This window comes from Passer domesticus, chromosome 3 (genome assembly GCF_036417665.1).
Source record: "Passer domesticus isolate bPasDom1 chromosome 3, bPasDom1.hap1, whole genome shotgun sequence".
Taxonomy (NCBI): Eukaryota; Metazoa; Chordata; class Aves; order Passeriformes; family Passeridae; genus Passer; species Passer domesticus.
The window spans coordinates 19,174,647-19,198,903 of NC_087476.1; the positions used below are offsets into that span (position 1 = coordinate 19,174,647).

Sequence of the window (24,257 nt, forward strand, 5' to 3'; positions counted from 1 at the left end):
TTTCCTCTTCATGTCAGGTTTATTTTGACTTTGCTGTAGAGGCTACCAACTATATAATGGCAAGACAATAAAGTTTATCTCTTCTATCTGCTATACAGATGTCCAGTTCCTGGCTGTGATGGTCAGGGCCATATAACTGGAAAATACGCATCCCATCGCAGTGCATCAGGGTGTCCTCTTGCTGCCAAAAGGCAAAAGGATGGGTACCTGAATGGCTCACAGTTCTCTTGGAAGTCAGTGAAGACGGAAGGAATGTCATGTCCAACACCAGGATGTGATGGCTCGGGCCATGTCAGTGGTAGTTTTCTTACTCATCGTAGGTGAGTAACTATGATTTAATTTTCACTTATGTTTATTATTTTAATCAGATTTAAAATAAGCTTTTTTTCATGGCATTTCTCTGTTCCTTTTGAATTTCATTATCACATCAAAAATAATCTGCTTACATGTATTTGTGGGTAACTGGAAATCCAGACACGCAAGTTTTTGTGTGCAGATACAGACCTGCACTTGAATCCATAACATACAGAGAATTTTAGGGGAAAAATCATGCATGAGAATAACTGTAAGTTCCTATTGCTTTATTGCGTATTTATGGACTTGGGGTAATTTTATTTAATTAAAATTACCTTGGGGTAGACATTGTAAGACACATCTGAGTCCACCTTATTTTCAGAGATGTCAAACATATTCTTGAGAGCATGGAACTGAAGAATATTAGGAAAGAGCTCCATAAAATCAAAGTACTTTTATTCATTTGGTAATGAACATGTTTGTTGAAAACAATATATGTAGAATGCAGAACTTTATTTAAAACTAATGGAATGTAGATACTTGACAAAAGACATACAAAGCTTGATTTTCATAAACTTAGCAAAAATATAAGAGCTTCAATGACAATGTTTTTCACAGCTTGTAAAAGGAGGAGAAAGTGGCCAGTCTATTAGGGACAAAACCTGCAGCCATTTTAGATATTAGATTATGAAGAAACAAGGACTTTTTTGAGCTCTGGCTAGGAATCTAGGCCTGAAAATTACTATAATGTCAGAGCAAATTTCTTATTATATAATCACTAATATAGAACTCTGTTACTTCAAATATGTCAAGTTGATGTCCCTAATTTGTCACCCTCTCCAGGCAGACCTTAATTGAACTTCTGTACCCTTTAGTTAGCTAAACCAATTTGATCTTGTTTTGCAGTCAGTTCTAGATACAGAGGTGGAAAGTGTGCTTCTTCCTTCTCTTGCCTGCAACTATTTCCTTTGATTCTTTGACAATCCTTTACAGCTTCACTTAGAAGCTTTATCCTTACTTCAACCTCTCCAGACTTTGTGCACATAGTTTCTATTTATTGTTTAGGCTCAGACTTGTTTTTGTACTCAGTCTTTTGTGGTATCTACAATGAAGGGTTTTTGGTCCTTGACCTGAGGTGTTCCCTGAGTAGCCAAATGCATTACACAGACTGCAGCTCCCAGAGGCTTTAGGAAGCAGGAGATGCAAAACTGACCATTTATGCAGATACCACATGTGAGTTTAAGTTTCTGAATTTCAGTATTAGTGTTCGTATTTCAGTTTGACTTTGTTCTTTATGCTGTAACATTTAACTCAGAGAGATCTGTCATTAAAATTTTGAAATTATTTTACTTTTAGTTAAAAGGTACAATATAATTACTGGGAGATTGCTTGCAAGGAATATTCACTTAGTAATTACGGTTTCAAGGAGAAAATTCTTGCAACAAGAATAGCTAACTTCTAAAAGAAATGTACTGATACTAAGTTTAAAAATTAAAGGGCAAATTTTGGCTAGAGATTAGAGATTTTTGTTTTTTAAGGAATGCTTTAATGAAAAAAAAACCTAATAGAGTAACCTAAATATGACATTTAGCTACAAAGCAACCATGTGTGTTTTTTAGTACCACTCTCATAAGTAAAAACAGAGATTTGTAAGTGGCTTATCTTGTAAGATCAGTTTTTGGGCAAAAAGATCCAATATTAGAGAAGAGTACCACAAGATGAAACATTGCATAAAAAGACTGATGAAGTAGATTGATCCTACTTAATTGTCTTGATGTAACAAAGGGTCAGTATTCTAAGTTGTGAGTAAATTGAACAACTTCTTGAAGCTTCCATATCCAGTAGTTAGTAATTAATTACTTATTAATAACAAGCCGTATTATTTTAAAAATATTATTAGTTCATGTAGAATTCTTAAGGCTGTTAAAAGTGGTTGGTTCATTTGCTCACACAAAGAAAAGCACATGGAGCCATTTTAGATGCCTTTGGGTTACATATATGGCTTCCGGCTGCTGCTCAGAAAGGTAGGTCCAGTGTAATATTTATCAACCTTAGAGATAAATCTCAAATAGCATTTCATGTCTGTATATGGACAACTGAATCAAACTCTGAATGTAGGACTGAACATCAAAACAGTTCACCTACCTTAAGAATCTGCTTGTACAAGATGTAGGATGCATTTACTTCCCTTCCGGGAAGGGAAGTAAATGCATCCTGGAGAGTTGTCCACTTCAGTGGACACCAGCCTTTAATCAGTTGTGCCATAAATGTCACTGAGTGTGTCAAAAGGGAGTGTTTTCCCCTGCCTACACACAGGTACTTTATGCCATTTGAAGTGTTCTTAGGGAATGCAGTATAGCTGTACTGGGCTGGCCAAAATGACTGAAGACTTGTGATACACTGCATTCTTTGATTATGACAGCTGAGAGCTGAATGTGCCTGGCAGGGGATCTACAGAGGTGCTTGTCTTGTTAAAGAAATGCCCCCTCAATGGCAGCTTTGACACATAGCCAAAACATGCAGGTGTTTAAACCCAGGTGTCATAATGTGGAGCTCAATCCCACCTAAATCATAGACTCTCCATTTTCTTGCATAAGGATGAAATATTCCCTCACTTCAGGTGTATCCATTCTAACAGACTGTGTTCTCATCTTCTACTGCTAATAGCATTTTGCCATGCAGCCATGGCTGTAAATTTCAGATTCTCACCTTCTGAAGAGAAGCAATGCTATGCCACTTACACAGTGAGACCAAATTTTTGGGCATTCTTTTGCAGGTAGAGCTGGATTCAGCATGCATGGGGAGAAAGTAGGGCTGTGGCCTTCAACTGAGGCAGTAAAGGCTCCTCAGGAAGGTGGAGTTAATGTCTTTATTTTTGACAGTACGCCTTGCTATAGTCCTATTAGGATTTTTTTTTTCGTCCCCAGTGGAAATATTTTTCTAAGCATATATATGCCTTCATTGCCTGTGTAGTTGTCCTTTAGGTCATCTCCAAGAATTTTATATTTTGCCATTTGTAGATAGGTGTTAATATGCTGTTATTAAAACGACTGTAATACTCTGGAAATGAACAGCAAACTGGCTTGTGAAAATGATGCCTGCTGTTGAGTTTATCAAATATATATTAGGAAAGATATTTTTCAGGTAAAGATTTCTTAGAGCTGTTGTTGACACTGTACACATGACATCATTGCACTGGTATCATTGGACACTGGAGATGATCCACAAAGGCTGGTAAATCAATAAAGACCTTCTCCAACTGGTACGTAGTCTGGAATTTAAATGTATGCCTATTCCTACATTCACACTTACAAAGCAGAATTAGATAGCCAGTGAAAAAAAGTCATAAATTTCAGTGAATTTTGAATCCTACCCTATGATCAAAGGTTCCAGCAAAAGTTTCTGGTTTTTAACATTTCATTGCCTGTTCGCAGAAATGTCTGTGAATAGTTTTATTTTGTCAAGGAGTTTGCATTAGGAAATAATAGAAACAGTTATCAGGAGGGATTTGAAGCATAGCATTAAGTGTGCTGTGCTTCAAAAAAGGAGCCTCTGCTAGGAAGAGAGGCCAGTGTGAAATTAGGTGACCTATCAGCAATATGAAAATGAATTAGAAGGCATGTAAGCATGGGATCAGTAGACAGATAAATTAAATAGGTTATAATGAAATGTAAATTGCTTATTATACTGTTGCTTTGCAGTTTAGTTCTTGAACAGACCCTTACATCCCCATATTTGATTTAAAAAGATTTTTATGGATGGCATAATGTCTACTGCTGTGATCAGTGGGCATTTTCTCTGAATATACTTGGATATAGCAACCCTGCGCCTTGGAACAGAGAGGGAATGAGTGTGTGCTGACTTCAGTGGAAATTACCTGCAGAAATGCCTTCTCAGATCAAAAACTATGTTCTTGCTCCCATCTTCAGCTCACTTTTATTTACATCAGTAATCACCCATTTCAAACACATTAATGTAGCTTTTAAATTCCTTTACTAAGGAAAACTGTGGTGGTTTAACCCCAGTTGGGACCTCAGCCCCACGGAGTTGCTTCCTCCCTTTCAGCAGCATGGAGGAGAGAATCTGAAATGTGAAAGTGAGAAAAATTGTGGGTGGAGATTAATAGTTAAAGAAAAAGCCACACTCACAAGCAAAGCAAAACAAGGAATTAATTCAGTGCTTCCCAAGGGCAGTCAGCCATCCCCAGGAGAGCAGGGCTCAAGTGATGGTGTCTTGGGAAAACAAATACCATCACTCCAAATGTTCCCCCCCTCCTCCTTCTTTTTCTTCCCCCAACTCTGTATATCAAGCATGACAACATATGTTGTGGGATATCCCTTGGGTCAGTTGGGATCAGCTGTCCCAGCTGTGTCCCCACCCAGCTCCCAACTTGTGCACCCCCAGCCCCAGAAGCAGAAAGGTCCTTGACTCTGTGTGAGTACTCCTCTGCAGTAAGGAAAACTTCCCCGAATTATCCACACTGTTTCAAGTACAAATCTAAAATACAGCCTCATACCAACTACTCTGAGGAAAATTAACTCTATTCCAGACAAAGCCAATACAAAAAGATTTTAGTAGAGCTGTAATATACAAGAGATGATCAAATTATAAGTTTTTTCCCCATTAACAAGCTAATGCTAAATAGAGATGAAAGCATAGAGAAGGATGATTTTTCTTTAGTGAAGCTGTAACCTTGCTGAGGACAGTAGGACTCCAGGATCAATAAAAAAGTCTATAGAACAGGATTTGCATTGAGCAGCAAGAGCATGGCACTGTGTTTGCAAAATGTCTAGATGTGCTGGAGGGAAGCAATAGACATCATCCACTGCCTTTTCCCTTCTGAAGGAATGTATGTAGAAATTATCAAGTGGTTATGGGTGATTATTACATGTGACACTTGTTACAGGCTATCCAGTTTATGCAGAGAAGGGTTTAGTTAATGGTAAGGCTGTCAGAAAGCCCACAGGAAATTCACTCAGTTCAGCCATTACACATGCATGTCTTGAGTTGAAGGAGAACTATGAGTGCTATTTCCTCCAAACGTTTTATGTTGGTCATAGCTCTGAGTTTCACAACTGCATTGCTAAGCATGGAAAGAGACAGATTATGGAAAAAGACCAAAAAAAAAAACTAACCCAAAAGAACATCAAGACAAGAGCTGCCCTCTGCAGCTGCTTTCTGGAAGCTGTCTGATACCTACACTCACATGGATCCTCAGAGGACCTCTAAGTTCTCAAACACTCAAAGGAGATGACAAATGTGAGGGAAGAAGGTTGGAGATGTAGATTTTTCATATGCAGATCCTTTTTCTCATTAAATATTCTTTGCTAGAAATAGATACTGCATAAAAATCCTCTGTGATCATCTTCAGCTTCTGAAGGGTAGATTTGCAAATACCACCTACAGTCAAACCTCCTGGTGCTCAGGACCATAGAACAGTGTCTCACCCCAGGGTTTATCTGGGGTGCCAGGGTGCCCCCAAAGAGGCAGTAGCTCTGAAATACAGATGCTTTACAAAACACAGGCTAGTGGCTGCAAAAACTCTCATAAATTGTTGTAGAGCTTTCAATATTTGCCTGAAGTCACATCCTGTCTTAACAGCAGCATTTCTCAGTTTCAGCATTTAAAAACATAAAAATACTTATCATTAAGTACTATTAAAAAATTTAAAATTATAAAAATTACTTATCATTAAGAGCAAGGGCTCTCCAGCCTGTCCACATCTTTTTGCATGGTGTGAGCGTGAACCAAGCACCATGTTCCAGGTGTGGCCTGACTAGCACTGAGTGGGACAATGACTTCTGTGTCCCTGTGGAGGTGCCCTTGTTGATGCAGCCCAGTGCCCTGCTGGCTCTCTGTGCCACAGCAGCACCACTCACACAGCTTGTCATCCCCAGGAACCCCAGGTCCCTTCCCACAAAGCTGCTCCACAGACAGGTAGGTTCCAGCCTGTGATACCCTCCTGAATATTTTCCCAGGTGCAAGACCTTACACTTGTTTTAGTTGAACTTCATGAAGTTCTTGTCGGCCCACCCTCCCAGCCTATCCAGGTCTTCCTGCAGTGTGACTTTTGCTTCCAAAGAGTTCACTTCCCTGCTTATTTTGGTATCATTGTCAAACTTCATGAGGATACACTTGATCCTGTTGTCCAGATCACTTACAAAGATTGTAAATAGGGTTGGGCCCAGTATGGATCCCTGGGAGACAGGTTGTGCCAGGTTGCCAGTTTGAAAAGGAGCTGTTTACCACCACCCTGTGTACAGCCTCTCAGGCAGTTTCCCACCCACTACACAGACCACTTGTCCAGACCATTACACTTTTCTCTAGGAGGAGGCCATGGGAAACCATATCAAAAGCCTTGCAGAAATCCAGGTAGAGAATGTCCACTTGTCATCCCCCCTCCCCAAATCAACCAAGCAGATTACTTTGTCACAAAAATCAAATTTGCTTTTGCAGGTTTGTCAAGCACAGCTGGCCCTTGGTGAATCTGTGCTGGGTTTTGCCAATCATATGCTTCATCTCACTTATGATTCATTCCATAACTTTTCCAGAGACTGAAATAAGGCTAAAGAGATTGTAGATCTTCCTTTAAGCCCCTCTTGTAGGTGGAGTTGCCACTATCTCTCCTCCAGTTTTCTGGGCTATCCCCTGATCTCCACAATTTCTCAAAGATTATGAAGAGGATTGCAACCACATCAGCCAGCACTCCTCACACCCTCAGGTGGGCAGTGTCAGGCCCATTGATTTGTAGTGCCAAGCTCCTGTAACAGTTCAGTTGCAACTCTTCCATCAGTGGTCAGTCTATGTTTGCATCAACGTGGAGTTTTGCTCTCAAGGCCTGGGCCCCAACAGTGTTGGTAAAGACAGATGTGAAGGAAGTGTCAAGAACTGCTGCCTTTTCTGCATTGCTGGTGACTGGTTCACCTCTCCCATATAATAGTGTGCCAATATTTTCCTTTTGTTTCCACTCACTCTTTATGTACCTAAACAACCATTTCTTGGAGTGTTTGACATTTCTATAGCCAGTTTCATTTTGAGCTGAGCTTTTGCTGTTCCAGCTGCATCTCTGCATCCCCTAGCTACAGCTTTGTCATTCCCAGTGGATATTTTCCCACTTTTCCATCTCTGGTCCACTTCTCTTCTGGTTTTGAGCAGACCCAGAAGCTTGCAGTTAAGCCACTTGCAAGCACCCTTTAAAACACAAAGGATCCAAATTGCCAGCTGAATTCTCTAGGTGCCCTAAGCTTCTAAAATGCCCTATTTGTCAGGAGTTTGTGTCCAGCAATGTCTTTTGAAAGGTGTTCCTATGCTGTACACTGAAAGTGGTAAAAACTTTGCAGAGCAAAATATTTTTTTTTCTATTTATGAAACATAAATTATGTCAAACTGCAGATTTGTAAGAAGCTTTGAATATGCAACACATTGAAGAATTTGATTGCATCTATTTCTAGCCAGGTCTCTTGTCAGGTTAACTCTTGTGCTTTTATTTGTTGCTACAGTAAGTTGACAGAGTGCCACATTTGTGTCAAAATTAATTCACTTAGTTCTCACTGTTTTACTTTTTATTTGGTAGGCTTTTTAAGTTGTTTAGGATGTTTGTTCATTTGGTCTTAATCTGCCTGTCCCCTTCCTGCCACTGATTTATTTTGCTGTTTCCCATCTCTTAGTTTTCCTACAAGCTGTACATTGCAATTGAGCAGGAGAACATCATACATCATTAAGAGTATAGAACTAACCAAATTCACTGCATTTAACAATAGCTACAACTGACAATGATAAACATACCAATGATGGCATAATTAAAAGATGACAGGCATGATAGTGTGTTGACATTTCCAAGAAGACAAGGAAAGAAATATGGCAACTAAATGTAATACTAATATACATAAAGAAAAAAATTAAAATCTGTATGGTGGGTCCTGCAGTGCAAAGGATTTTTTACTTAGCAATTTTTGTTGACCTTAAAGGAGAAGGGTCTTCCTAAACCACTTCTTGACACCTTCCTCTTCCCATCCTCATTCTCTCCTACAGTAGTGTTCTGGCCCTCTTCTCAGTCCCTGTGGCTCCTATTCAGGCTTCTTACTTCTGAGCTTCTCAGTCCCCAGCATTTGCAGTAGTTGGTGCACTGGCAGAGCAGGACAGGCAGTCTCAGGTGTTGCTTCCAGCAAGCATTCTTCTGCTCCAGGCCCTGCAGCCCTGAACAGGACTGGTGGAAGGGAAGGCTACTTATACACAAAAGGTACATGGAGGGTCTGGCACTAAATACAAACTCACATCCACTTAGCATGTCCACTGGACAGTCTGTCAGAGGCTTATAGCTCTGTCCAATCTACTTTTGTTTTCCTGAAGACAGCAGAATGCATCTCTAAACTCAGAGCAACACTCCATGAAATGTCATTTTTTGCTCCAATTCACGGACAGTTAGAGTTATTCACAAAATTATTTGGACTTTTTTTGTTCTCCTCAGCAGGGACAAAATAATGTATATGGACAAAACAGTGGTATAGAAATATATTCTGAAAAATAGAAATATTTTTCCTATGACATTTGGGAAAAAAAAAAAAAAAAAAAAAAACAACAAAACTTAGCCTGGCCTGACAGTTACCACTGAAAATTTCAATCAGATCAGTTAAAATTTGGCAAAAGTTACAAGTGACTAAATGCAGAACCTGGTTGTTGAAAGAGTTAGGGCTTTGCAGGTAGTTCTGCCTGCATTTTTCATTACAAGCTGGAAGAAGAAATGGAATAGCATTTTAATCAGATGTACCATTTGTTAAACTGGAAGGCTCTTGATAGTAAGATAATCTAAAATGACTTAAGAGGTTTACTTACCTTGGGAAAGTCACGGAGAAAATAATATGAAATCCATATTAGAAAAAGCAAACTGCAGAATATATACTAGAAAAATCATTTTGCTTAGCAGACCTGACAAATTACAGAAGACAGCAATTGTACAGGTGTTTGCAATGTGACACCTCCTTGATTTCAGGCACTTAGCAGAAGCTGTCTGGTTGTAAGTCTGCTTGTCCTCATTCCAGACATAGCTCATAAAAAAGGAGAGAATAGAGAATGACTTTTTAGGTTTCAGGAGGGATTAATTTTCCTCTTGAAATACATTTTTCTCCTTGCTGTCTATACAAAGTGTTCAGAGAAATTGTGCTTCATTTTAAGTGCCAAAGCGAGTCACTTGGTCACTAAATAGATCACATGAATTTTTCAGCCACCTAATCAGAGGTGTGTAGCTAAACATACACCTTGGCTATTTATACACAGGGAAGTCTCAACCTTTCTTCCTATTCAACAGCCCCGTAAATCCCCTGGTGTTCAGGACATCTGTCCTGTTGTGGGCAGTCCCCTGACAGGAGAGATGCAGATAAGCTTTACAGAAGCCACCCCCAGCTCCTGGGGCATTCAGCTGGGCATTAGTGCTGGGGCCACCTGTAAGTCGTGTAATGTGCTGCAGAGGGTACTCACTCCCCAAAGAATAAATGAGAGATTTTTTAACAGTTGTTACACATCGGGCAGGAGCCAAACCTCTTTCCCTCTTCAGGGATGATACAGGTCAAAGCTCATTAACACATGTGAGAAGCCCACCCACAAAGCCTCTTTGCTGACTGAGCAGCCTCTGTTAACTAAATATGATGCAAATTTGCCAAGGGACTACTGTGCTCAGCTGAAGGGCAATTTTGGCAGTGCTCTTACAGTTCCAGCATTTCAAGATTCATTAATCCCTTTTCTGGTGTATATTTATGCCCCAGGGGGATTTCTTTCAGATTGAGTCTACTCTTAAGGCCTTTTCTCTCAGCTTTGCCATGTTAACATTTCTGCATAACTCCTATTTTTGTTTTTTCTTACCTGATACCTGCTTTGTTCTTTTGTTATGGGGGATAGGCATAATTAAACTATAACACTACCTTACCTTTTAAATCTCCAGTGAAAAACCTCAAATACCTTCTCTTCTTCTGGGTGGCCATTCACTCTCCCTTAATGTCCATTTGGTACCTCTGACTGACCAGATTTTAATGCTAATTCAACCCCCCCCCCCAAAAAAAAAAAAAAAAAAGAATATAGTTCTTTCCAGAACATATTTCTGAAACAATGATGAGATATTATTAAAATAATTTTGAAAAGCTTGCATTTTGTTTTAATCATCATGGCTATAAGTTTTTTATGTCCATTTGGATAGTGGTTTGATTTTTCTTACTTCTGAAACAAAGATTTATTTAAACAGAATAGAATCTCAGCTACTTTCCTCAGCACCTTTGGAAAACAACTTTAATTAGGAACTGTCACTTTTCACATTACATCAAGCTTTTAGTATTTTTAGATTTCCCTCCTGATTTAAAATGGAAGTTTTTCACAGCAAGCATTCAGGTGTGAGTTGTAAACGCACCCAAAAAATCCCAAAACAAAACAAAAAACCCTCAAAAAATCCCAACCACCCAACCAAGCAAAAAGCTTTATCTGGGAAACAAGATCCATGAAGGGCCACATTAATAAAAATCATTCTTTTCCAATGAAGAATTCTGAAACTGAGCTGAAGAGATGATTTTTTTTCCGACACCCCACACCACACAAAGGCAGCTGGGGTTGTGTGGGGAGAAGATTCCTCTGTGAGTCGCAGCAATCTCCATGAAAACAAAATGACCTTGTTTGCAGAACCTCTCTCCTGGATTCCCTTTGCTTCACATCTCAGTAAGAACCTGGGGAAAAGCCAATCATCCTTAAATGTAAATAAAAATGAGTGCTGGTTTAGGGAGGGTTTCTTTTATCTCTGCTGGAGTTGTGCATAGACTTTTTCATCCTTTAAGGTGTGTAGTAGAATTTACTCATGGGAATAAGGAAGTCACTAAAGCTGATACCCTTCAACGTAGGAAAAAATGAGTGGTTCATGGATTTAATATTAAACTAAGGAATGAGCTACTTTGATCACTGAGTTTGATCTCTTAACTTGAACTTCAAACATTAGCAAATAGTTGAGGAGTTTAGTCGTAAAAGTAAGGTTTCAGCCATTAACAAAATAAAACAGTCATTTTCACTGTGATCTGTATTTCCCTGAATTTCAAAAGGATTTACATCTGGGGCTTGTTTTGAATATATCTCTAGTTAAAAGAGGTCCCTTGAAAGTGACTTGTTCCTTCCTCTAGTCTATAGACAATGCTATTTTTAATAAACAAGAGAAGTGTTTCATTTTCTTTTTGAAAAATCCTTGTGGTAGTGAATCTGTAAACGTCTTGCAGGTTTCATGAAATTTGTCCTCAGGATGCAACCTGTCCTCAGGTTGAGGCTCTGGTTTCTTTACACTCTGTTATTTCTTTCTTTGTAAACTTCAACACTTGACATACCAAATATAAAAGTTGTGGTTTATTTGACCTTTATTTCCTCCTTTCCCATATACCTACTTCTCTGTTTGGAAATTGTTTTCTTCAGTTGAAAAGCCAAGTGCAAATGCTCCAGCTTCAAGAGGGACTAAACTGCATCTGTCTGCTGAGGAAAAAAACGTATTTAACACCCAGCTGGAACCCAGATAACTAAAGTCAGTCACCCAGACAATTCCTCCGCTTGATCAATGATCCTTCACTCTGGTGGCCTCTCTTGTTTGCATCCCTGAAGACAGTGCAATTACATTCTTGAAACAATTCAGGATTTTAGCCCACAGTTATTTAATCTAAATTTCTTGATAAATGTGCACTGAACACTACCTAAAAACTCCTTTAAAACTTTTTTTACCCACTAATTTTCATTTTATTTTTGAGCAAATTTCACCCTATTTCCAAATCCTCTGAATATATGGCAAGGCACTGGTTGCAGTAAGATAACCACAGTGCTAAACCAGAAAGAAAATTCATTCTTCACCTTATGTTCAACTCTAATAGATACAATCACCATACAATCTTTATAGTATTTGCAGAGGGTGTTTATGGCAGAGGGTGTCTTTCTAGGATGATGCACCAGACAGACAGTACTTTTCTTTCTCAAATTAGAGGTTAAGCCCAACAGTAGAAATTTATCAAGAGCCAAGATGTTGGATCCCTACAAAATAAGGTGTTGAGGGTCATCTGGTTGTTGATACAGCAGAGACCCACAGCTCTCGGCGAATCAGAAACTCAGAGGGAGTCCAGAGTTGGTTGCTGGTGCTTCTCACAGCCCCACCAAAATGCTGTGGCTTCAAGCCCTGTGGTATCCAGAGTCTGACAGAGATAATTCATGCTTTGGTACATTTATACTGAATTTATTACAGCAGTACCCCAGCAATGTTGCTAGAAAGCCTAACTCATTTTTATTATGGAAAGAATATTCAGCTGTGTTTATATGTTCTTATAATTTCTTGTGTGTATGAGAATAATGGCAGGAGCAAGTGAGATAACTGTGATTAATTTTACTAATTCTTTGGTGGAATGAATAACCTGCAGAGTTGTGTAAAATTCAGTGTAAAGTTTGAAAACCTATGACAAACATCAACTGTAAATGCTTCAAACTTAATAATAGAATATCCTGAGTTGGAAAGGACCCACAAGGGTCATCGAAGTCCAGACCCAAGAATCACACCAGGTGCCTGAGAGTATTGTCCAAACACTTCTTGAACTCCATGAACTCCATCAGGCTGTGATCACTTCTCTGGGGAGCCTGTTCCATTGCCCAACCACCCTCTGGGTGAAGAACCTTTTCCTAATATCCAACCTCAACCTCCCCTGATACAGCTTCATAGCATACTTAATGCGAGGAGAAGTATTATCCTTAACAAAACTACTATCTAAATATTTCTCATAGTCTTTTTTCATTTTTTGAGATATTTAAAGCATGTATTGCATAACACCTAAAGCACTGAAATAGCGTTCATTTGATTTGTTTTGTTTGCCAGTCACAAGAAAAAAATAAAATCATATCTACTCCTGTCTCCTTCTGTCCTTCTGTCTCCTTCTACCCTTCAGTCTTCTAGAAATCTCAAGCAACTCATTCTCACTAGGATCTCAATTCAAGCTTTTTGGTTAACTTTACACCTCTGTTGGGTTCAGCCTTTGTACAACAGCCCACTTCTGGTGCAACACTGCCTTCATCTTGTTTTTCATCTTGTCTTCCTATATATCCTGAGTTCTTTTGTCTGTTCTCAATTCAAAGAGCAGCTGCCTTCAGTAGAAGTAAACATAGTCAATAAGATAATGGGTAGAATATCCTTGCAGAGCAGAAGCTTATTCTAAAAGTCCTAATTTACTTTTTAATTACTTAAAACAGTTTTAGGTAACTTAATTAAGAACAGAGCAAAGCAAAAAGGGTGCACATTGCTATCTTTGACTAACTTATTTCTGAACAATTTAGACAAGTTAAACAAACTGTAGTAGAAGTCAATACTCTTCATTTAGGTTACTAACTTGGAATCCGCTTCACTGAAACTGAAAGTGCCTGGCTCAGGAAAGTGAGCTCATCTGCTTACAATACAATATCTAATTAATGAAGAGACAGATTTGCCAGAAAAGATCTGCAGAGGAAAGGCAATGGCATGGTCTGGCCTTGGCATCTTCCTCTGTGGTGAGCAGCATACCTTTGGGAGTTTTGAAGGCTTTCTTAAATTGCATAAAGCCACTGGAAAATTTAGGACCATCTGTTCCTTCATGGCCTCTTCTAAGGACAGATGTGTAACAAGCTAAAGGTGGTCATAGTGTGATGCACAAGTTAGAGCTGTGCAAGTAAGGATTGGGAAAGCGAAAAGAGGCAGCTTGTGGATTAGGCATGCAGATGTATTGGAAAAAAACCCATTTTGGTCACAGTCCTCCTTTGTCTCTACATATTTTATTAGATCAGCTATGGGTTAGAACAAAACTGATCTGGCTACAGAATGTGAAAGCCTTCTGCATCTTCACTAGTATGCCCAAAAAATAGGCAGCCCTTTGCCTTTCCCTTCTCTAACTCATGATTCATCTGGGTGCCTCCAGAAGAAGGTAGATAATTCATGCAGAAGGACTCTCCAACAGTTCCAGCAGCAAGGATGGAGCACAGCACCCAGATCCTTGTGGTTCAGTTTAGGCAGAAGGGACCCTGAACTGCAGCCAAGCTATAGGTGCTCCATACTTTCCTACCCTGGCAATACATCTCTCTCCAGTGGTGATGGGCCACAGACAGTTGCTGTTTGGCAGCTGGAATGTGACCACTCTGTTTTGTGAAATAGAAAAACTTAGTATTGCACATATGGAACCTTGTACCTGGGGCCTCAAGGTGAGCGTGCACATTGGAGCACCCTGGGCACTCCAGTGGAGAGATAACCTTCCAGACTAGCTGAGAAGATATCTACAGGTTTAGGCAGTACTGAAAACTTGGAGTGTAGAATCATGGCCTGGGAATAAGATTGGTCCTTGTCACAAAAATTTGGATTTAGGCACAATGAATCAAACAGTAGATTTCTAACACTTCAGAACAAATTTGATTTGTTTCATTATTTTACTCTGCTCTCAGATTTGCTCTTCTAGGATCCAGGTTTCTTGTTGGTCTGTTTGAATGCTGTACCTATAAGCTGTTTGAGGGCTGATTTTATTTTGAGGGGTTGTCATCAGTCACGACTTTTAGAGAGGAAAAGGCTACAGAACAAGATGAGAGTAATCTAATGCAGTTGTTTTTATGCCCAGTAATGCTAACTTCTTCTGAAAAAGAGCGAGGACAAAATATGAGAAAATTCCTTAAACCAACTGAAAGGTTACAAAAATGAAGTCAGTTAAATGATGCAGAAACTTTGCATATACTGTTATCCAATTTCTTTCTCTGTGCCAACATTTTTTCCCAAAACACCAAATTCTCTCCTCCTTAATTGTCTTCAAGGCTTCCCTTGACACTTCAAGAAGACAGTTGTTTACAGTCACACACTTGAGTCCCTAGCAAGCCTTGGAGTAGTAGTTTGGCATCCTACCAACTAGGCTACAGCCAAAAGCTACCTAGGTCATGTCATTTCTTGATACTACTAGTATTATTTTATTTTACATCTTCTTAGTCACGAAGCTGTATAAAATGCTGAACACAGATTATTTTGCTGAGAAAATAATTTTTAATATCTTTTCCTAAGAGCAATCTTTTTTTGTATGACTGCACTTGATAATAGTAGTCCAGGCTTTTCAAATAAATGTTTTCAATAATCAAACACTATACCTAAATTTGAGGACTTTATTTAGAAGGAAGTTGCATCTTTACGTAAAGGAATGCTTTTAATCAAAGACACCACTTTCCTCCATATTACAGAGTGATTATTTGTGTATTAGACTTGAATCTGATTTGCACAATTAAAAATTGTAAAAAATTCTTCCTTCGGATCTAGAGAGGAAATGTAAATGTGCCTCTAATGCAATGAAAAGTACATAACGTTACTCAGCTTGCATGGCTATGAAAACTGAAATGTTGAGGCAAGAGGAAATTGTTTAGCAAGCTTCCAAATTGCCTTCACTAAAGCTGAAGCTTCCTCAGAATAAGATTTTGGTTTTTCATCATTAAATTAGATTGAATATGTATTTTCTCTTATCTGTGATAGTGCAACTACATAAAAGATGTGATTTTGGAAAAAGTTTGGTGTACCATTACTTGTTAAATACTGAGTACTGTCTGATCTGCATTTTAATTTTTACAATAAAGACTGCTGAGACTGTGTTGGCTATCAAACTGTTTTGTACAATGTAATCAAAAAGCTTAATATTTTGGCAATGTGAGAGAGAAGCGATAACTAAATGTCCATCCATAAATGTAACAAATATGTATTATAAGACACATATATTCCCCATTAAAACAAGGTCATTTCTATTGGAATTACTTTCCTTGGGCTCCAACAAAAAGCCAACACATAAGTTACTGCCATTTTCAGAAAAAAATTTAAAAAGGGAAATGTAGCTGGCTCACTAGATGATATTCACAAAGAAAAGCAGTTTTTAAGACTAGTCATATGGATGTGAGAGGTAGCTCATGTCCTCTTCTCTTAGCATTCAGTTCCATGTTTGAACATTTGAATTAAAAAAGAGTGGAAGTTCAGAGCAGGGACACGTAAATTCAAGTGGGAGTATTTAGACAATAACTGCTTTTAAAATAAAACATTTTATTAAAAGTATTTTGTCTTAAGAAAATTGAACTGTATATCTGACTTCTATATTAGCTGTCTATGCAAAAAGATTTTGGAAGAAAAACAAAACAATGAAATCACTACTGGTAAGTCCTTTTTTCAGACTAGTGCACTCTTTCAATGCTAGGCAGTGAAGATAAACTATGTCTCTGATACTGTTTTTATTACAGGTTTGGATTACAGATTTCTTTTCAATGACTTGTCAAAATTAACAGTCTCCTTACTGTTCACAGTTTATCAGGATGCCCCAGAGCTACTTCAGCAATGAAGAAAGCAAAACTGTCTGGAGAACAAATGCTAACAATAAAGCAGCGGGCCAGTAATGGTAAAGTTTTAATCATTAAGTTCTTAAATACTAGTTCTCTGTAAACTAAAATTACTGTTACTCTATTGCCTTTTTTTCCTACATGTATAAATCCACTCTATATAAATTGTGAATTCGCTGTCAGTAGAAGTGAAACCAGGTCTTATGCTCTGGAAACCTGAGCCAGGAGTAGAGCAGTCAGATTGAGTTATGTCTATATAAATCTAAAACTCTAAAATATTTCAAAGTAGAGTATACCATTATAATTTGCTGGTTCACATTTAATTCATCAAAGGGTGATAGTTAGTCTTATACTGTTGCAGGATTCAGAAGAGAAAGGGGGTTTATTTCCAGAATGTCAATTCCTCCTGAGTTTCCTTGAATTCATTTGGACCTGTGGCTCTATAACCTCTGGCAGATGGAGATGGCTTTTTGCCATTTCAGCTCCAGTAAACTGCAATTCTTCCTGGGAACCTTGAGTTGCAGGGAAGATGATGAAGGGACCTTGGATGAAAGTCAGGATAGTACCCTGGAAGTTGAAGTGCAGTAAAAGCAAAATGTAGGTATTTCAGTTCAAGTAAGTAATATGATAAAAACTTGTCTGGGAGGTGCCCAAGTCCTGAATTTTCTTGGAAAACTATGTAGTCGCTTAGTCTGTGAGAGTGCATGCCTTCTTAACTGTTGGTGTTAACTGCATTTAGAGCCACAGAGCATTTGAATGCAGTGCAGGAGGCACCTCAGCCCACATGGCCAGCACAGCTGGAGAAAGCAGTGGCTGTTCAAGAGTTTGTAACCAGGGAGTGAAAGATCTGGATGTTATTTTCTCTACAACCTGGGTAGTATTGAAAACTATAAGTATCTGCCATGCCCAGGAAGAATGCTTTAAGGAGTAATACATGGATATTTTGGCTACTTGGACACGTGGCCTGCCTGAGCAACCCAGTGGACTTCTGTGATGGGGTGACTACATCAATGGACAGGAGAAGAGCTATAGATGTCACTTACCTGGACTTCTATAAAGCCACAGCCATGGTCTCCTATGACATCTTTCTCTCTGAATTGGATGCAGATGGATTAGATGGGTGCAGTGTTAGATGAATAAGGAATTGGTTGGATTGTCACATCCAGGGGGTAGTGGTCAATGGCCCAGAGTCCCAATGGACATCAGTGACAAGTGTTGTCCCTTAGGGGCCTGTACTGGGACCAGTGTTATTTAATATCTGCATTAATGACATAGACAAAGGGATCGGGTGCACCTTCAGCAAATTTGCAGATGACACCAAGCTGTGGTGCAGTGACACTCCTGAAGAATAGGATGCCATCCAGAGGGATCTGGACAAGCTGGAGAAGTGCCCCATGGGAATCTCTTGAGCTTTAACAAGACCAAGTGCACGGTGCTGCACCAGGGCAGTCCCTGGTATCAACACAGGCTGGGGTGAGCAGATCCAGAGCAGCCCTGCTGAGAAGGATTTGGGGGTGTGAGGGGGGTGAGAGGCTGGACATGGCCCAGCCATGAGCCCTCGCAGCCTGGAGAGCCAAACGTGCCCTGGGCTGCAGCAGAGGCAGCGTGGGGAGGGGATTCTGCCCCTCTGCTCTGCTCTGCTGAGACCCCACCTGCAGGGCTGCATCCAGCCCTGGGGTCCCCAGGACAGGAAGGACATGGAGCTGTTGGAGTGAGTCCAGAGGAGGCCACCAAGGTGTTCAGAGGGATGGAGCAGCTCTGCTGTGAGGAAGGGCTGAGAGAAGTGGGATTGTTCAGCCTGAAAAAGAGAAGGCTTGAGGTGACCCAGTTGCAGCCTTCCAGTACCTGAAGGGATCCTTCAACAAAGATGGACAGGGACTTTTTACAAGGGTTATGTAGTGACAGGACAGGCTTCAAACTGCAAGAGAGTAGGTTTAGACTGGGCATTAGGAAAATGCTCCTTACTGTGAGAGAGGTGAGACACGGGAACAGGTTGTTTAGAGAAGCTGCGGATGCCTCATCCCTGGAAGTGTTTCAGGCCAGGCTGGATGGGGCCCTGAAAAACCTGGTCTAGTCTTCGCTGGTCTGGAAGATGTCCCAGCCCATGAGGGGTCAAAAATAGATAATCTTCAAGGTCCCTTCCATCCCAAGCCATTTTATAATTCTATTTCAGAGTCAGGAGCTGTGGGGAAAGGTATGAAAGATCCACACCAGCAGAAAGAGAGTGGGAACTCTCCAGTTTCTCTGGCTTTAGGTGTTCACACTTTGACTCGAAAAAAGATCTGTCTGTCTCATTCCAGGATTATTTTATGCTTTGTTATATTAATTATAAAGATAAATAGACTGTTACAGTTTATTCCTGTCTGAATTCTTAAAAATGCCGTTACCTTTAAAGTTCTATTGTTTTTAAAATTTATTTCAGAAAATGTGAGAAAATTACTGTATATATGTTGTTATTTAATAACACCCTTCTGAACCCTTCGTGAACCATTCTGAGCCATCATCAAACATTAAAAACAACTGCAGGATCACAATATATCCCTGTACATCAACAAAATTTCTCTTTGTTGAGAAGAAAAATCTGAATTAGTTACAGGTTCTCTTGATAATACTGTAATATGAAGAGATTACCATGTTAAGATTTTTTTACTTTCCTTCAGAAGATCTGTAAGTGGACACACTCTTTAAATAAATTACATATGATAGTGGAGTGAAATTTGTTTCTGCAGGTACATTTTTTATAATATAAAGTTAAAGGAGTGTGTATAAAGTTAAAGGTTCTTTTGATCCTCCGGGTATTTTCAGCATTTTCACTGGAGAATTACTGCAATTTTAAAAGGAAAAGTAGTTGAAAATACTTCTTTTTAACTGCAGAATAAAAGTTTGAAGAATGCTTCCTTTTTTTACTTGAAATAAATTGATTTTCAAATATGGAAATAATTAATTCACTGAAGTCTGATTTAAACGTTAATTATTTTAACAACCCTTTTATTTTTATGTCACACAGGTATAGAAAATGATGAAGAAATTAAACAGTTAGATGAAGAAATCAAAGAACTAAATGAATCCAACTCCCAGATGGAAGCTGATATGATTAAACTCAGAACTCAGGTAACAGTTTTATGAAGCCCTAAATTCAAGCTGCTTTTCCTACATGACTGATTAAAAAAATATAGGAAATTTATTGTTTCCTTATATATTAGGATATCTATGCATGATTTGCTATTTATAAAATCTGAAGACAGTGTTCATTATGCAATTTTCAGATCAGTTACGAACAGTAAAAAAAAACCAAAAAGAACTCAGCAAAATACATTCTTTAAAATAATGGCAAAACATGACCTGTCATGGTCAGCTTGGCATTTCCCCTTGATAAGGCTATGCCTTTCTAATAGTAGTTAAAATATAGTGTGACAACATGGTCGTTAACATAAGTTACAAGGTGAAGGAGCCCAGATGAACAACATGGCTTTTGCCATGCCTTACAGAGGAAATTTAGACAGAGAATTGAGTACCTGTTCCACTTCATCATGTGATACACTAAATGCAGTCCTTGGCAGCAGTAGCGGTTCTAGAAATCCAGCCCAATTCTTTTTTCATTCCATATAAATTTGTTGGGGGAAAAAAAGCAGAAAACCTAACATTTGACTATTAACTAAAATCCCATTATTCATTAGTCCTAAAACTGGATAGAAAAAACAAAAGAAGAAAATCAGTTTAATTCCTCTAGAATTTTTCAGTGTCCAGCATAGATTCTGGTGCTTGTCTGTTCACATGATTTGAGCACACACACCAAGAGTGAAATTCACCACAGTCACCATTTGTCAAGTCTTTAGTCCCATGATCGTAGTCACTCAGTTGATCTCAATGGAAACAGAGTAAACCATTCCTTGTTATTTCTTTGTCTGCAGCTTGTGGGGATGGGTACCATGTCCATTCTCCTTCTCCTCTTGTATAGTCATAAATGTAAGGCAGGATCTGCTTCTTCACCTTCGGTTTTGTTTGATTTCTAAACCTTAATCAGATTGATACTGAAATCTCACTTCTGCTTTCTGCCTGCATTCAGAGTTCCACTGTCAATATTCAGCTTTCATAGGATTTGATTTAGGGTTTACACAGTTTCCTGATGTGATCAAATATAACTGTTGGGTAATGAGGACAAAATCTGCAAGAACATAAAGCAAGAAGGATAATCAATGGCAGGAAAATTACATATATTTACTCTTGAGAAATTTGGTCATAACTTTTGAATCTGGCAGCTTCCATTTGCCTTATGTTTTCTTCTGCTTAATACACTGTAGATGCTATTCACCTACAGACTGATATGTCTGAGTTTTTAAAAAATGTGAAGCAGTTTGGCTGTTACATATACATTAGGTAAATGCTCCAGTTTCAGTAATTTACTGCACTTTTAATTTTATATTTGGCCAGATGGATTGAAAAATAAAGACATAAAACTATCACAGGCATAAACATGTATTGAGTTTCAGAGATTTATCTAGGAATTTCATATCAAGCTTTGATCTAAAATAAGTACAAAAGCCATACTTTAGTGGTCTCAGTTCCAGATTTCATACTTCAGACTAGTGCCATTGCATATTCTTAGGAGTTAGATTAGGCACTTCTGGGACCACTGAGTGTTCTTGGTAAGAGAAGGCTCAGCTGGTGATTTTACCAATAAATTAAAAGGATATTTTTCACACTTCAGTGCAGCAGATTTAGAAAAGGGTTGATTTAAATTATTAATGGGATTTTAAAAAGTAGAGCTACAAGAGACCATGAAAACATTATTTTGTCTACCAGTCATCTTTACTTTCTAAGATCTTCCTAAGCTAAACCTGACAGATGCTTGTCTAACCTATTCTTTACTTCCCATACTAGAAATTTCACAATCTCTGGATAATCTGGTCTAATACTTAACTGTTCTTACCCAGCCAGATACTAAGGCCTTGCAGAGAATCCCAACTGATGTAAACTTCACAAAAAAATGTAGAGGCCTTAGTTTTGAATTCATATACTCTCCTGAAGATTAGCAATTTACATTTACAATACATAGAGAGTTACATCATAGTTGCTGTCAAACTGTTAAGAGGATCAAAGTCAACAGTCCCCTTTATTAGCAGAAGTGAAATTATATTGGACATAACAAAATGTTTGCTGATAAACCTTTAGAAAGTCATTGTGCAACTCAGATTTCAGTAAAACTGGACAGATGGGGATTATGCAATGGGAGAGTAGTGGAAGTTGTGTGAACACCAGAAGTAGCAACAGTGTTGTTTGATACAGATTTGCAACCCATATGATTGTAAGTGCCAGTGAAAGTTTTTCATGTGACAGGAACAGGAAATTATTCCATGTAGAATTTTTCTATTTAATAAAGTGAAAATTCAGAAGTTTTTGTTAGTTGGAGCAGTTATAAGACTCACCTTTACTCAGCTGCCTTTTTACTTAAGACTTTGAAGAAAGTATTTTTATCCTAAGATCTTCTAGTAAATTTGTTCAGATTTAACATGGAAACATGAGAGGAGCAGAAACGCATAAAGGGGAGAGGGGAAGAACAAATCTTCAAATAATTGTGTGTTTCATGCAAGAAACAGATTATCCTATTTTCAGAATACATACAAGTAAACATTTCTTAGTTTTAGCGTAAAATGTGGGGAGGAAAATTTCAGTCTTTAAGTGAACAAATACAATAATTAAATTTAAAACAGATGAACTTACAGATGAATACTAAGTGAAGTGGTGAGATATGCTGATCATCTGCCACTGTATTTGCAAATACTCAGCATCTCCTGAAAAAAAGCAAAAAAGATTATTCAAGTTGCAATGCTCAGCTAGATAGAAAATCTGTAGAATGTCAGGTCCTGCTGAAGTTAGTGTGAGGTGACTGCAGTATGCCATACTGAACTGAGCCTTCATTAGCATCAGACTCCTCATTCTGGTCTGTAATATATATTAAAAAATATGATAGATATTGGAGAATGACTTGACTAAGAAGGACCTATGAAAGATGTTTTGCATTTGGATACAGCATTTCTCTTCAATATAAACAAGATGAAAGCAAAATAAGAGAGGTGAGATCAGGTGTCCAGGTTCAAAGATGAAGAAAGTATTTTTCCTTCCTAATATATTTTGTGGAAATTAGCTCAGAATCAATTACTTTTGACAAAACCAAGTCCCTACAATACTGGCAACTTGGATTTACTGCAATATGCACGTGTACTCAAAGCAAGAGATACTTAGAGACTGTTATGATGTAGACACATCACTTTTCTAAATTACTTCTATCAACTAATGGGCTGTATTTCCATAAGCAGAAGTTTAGGTCAAAAATAAAATATGATACCTCTAACTACCTGACTGTGCCACCAATTTCCAAACATTTCCTTAACCAAGGTCAAGTTGATGTGAGCTTAAGAACCTTTACCCTTCTGCCTGTTACTACTGCACAAACCTCTGACCTTCCCATCAGCATTTTAATTGTATCAATTCTTTCCATAGCTCACTCTCTAGACCAGTATAGAAATGGATAAACCTCATTTTGAGAATTCAAAGCCTTGTGTTCTTTAGCGTTTTTTCCACTTCACTGGCTGCTTTTTTCTTGGCAATGCATATTTTAACCTACACACACACAGAGCACACTGTACACTCTGTAATAGATGTTAACAGTTATCACCCCATGTGGAAAGTAAGGACGGGGCTACAGAGGAAAGTACAGACAGCTGTGAGTGAGCTCTGCATGTGCTCTTGATGAGCTGGACATAAGCCAGTGCTCATCTGAAATCCTTATGACTCCATTAGCACAATGCTCTCCACTAGCTCTTTCTCTCAGCAATGCTTTTAGCTCAAGCAGGGCACCATGCAAGGTCAGAGCTAACGTGTCTGGTCACCTGGAAACACAGGCAGAGCACAGTCTCAGTTGTTTTTACTTGTACATGAAGCAATGCCACAGAATATGTGCAAATATTCTTCCGTTTCTTCCATTTTACAACTCACTGTATGTATTGGAAAAACTGTCTGACTTTGTACATACATTGCAATAACATGCAGTTCAGCTTTCAAAAGCAGCCCCGTGAGTTTGGACAAAATCATATTATACTTACAAAGAGCTAAGCATTGGCAGCAAGGAGCTGTGCATGCTTAATTAACAGGATATATGTGTAGCTGAAAATACAAGAAGAGCATGACTTACTGCAGAATGCCCCTAAGATTGGCTTCCAGGAGTTTAACTGCATGGGTGAACTTGCAGAACTAAGGTCCTTAATGCCTTTCAACTATACAAGAAAAGCTCTAAAGGAGTGGAATCAAATCCAAGTTCATTCACTCACTATTACCAGTATTGAAAAGACAAGCTGTTGAAGTTATACAACATACAGTGGGAATAAGAAAGGCTTAGTGACGATAAGAACTGCAGACTCAAGCAAAACCTTTTAAAATATGAATGAATAGACCTTTTCTCCTTTCCCTGGTATGTCTGTTCTCTCTCCCTTCAAAGAGTGCATGCTTTGTACAAGTTTGCCTTATATTACATTGTACACAAATTTGTCCATTTTAGATTACCACAATGGAGAGCAACCTGAAGACGATAGAAGAGGAGAACAAAGTAATTG

General features: G+C 38.6%; 1 protein-coding gene across 19 annotated transcripts in view; it reads left to right on the forward strand.

Annotated features, from left to right (window-relative positions):
- Nucleotides 1-24,257, forward strand: part of MYT1L (myelin transcription factor 1 like) — a 304,897-nt gene that overhangs the window by 277,440 nt on the left and 3,200 nt on the right. For 12 of the 19 annotated variants that reach the window (XM_064412028.1, XM_064412045.1, XM_064412032.1 and 9 more), the window contains 4 exons: nucleotides 99-320; nucleotides 16,615-16,706; nucleotides 19,655-19,764; nucleotides 24,203-24,257. The exon at nucleotides 24,203-24,257 is cut by the window's right edge. In XM_064412028.1, the coding sequence (XP_064268098.1) occupies nucleotides 99-320; nucleotides 16,615-16,706; nucleotides 19,655-19,764; nucleotides 24,203-24,257 (479 nt within the window). Of the gene's footprint in view, nucleotides 1-98; nucleotides 321-16,614; nucleotides 16,707-19,654; nucleotides 19,765-24,202 lie in introns of those variants that run through there. The other 7 variants (XM_064412046.1, XM_064412043.1, XM_064412044.1 and 4 more) reach the window with 2 other exon arrangements.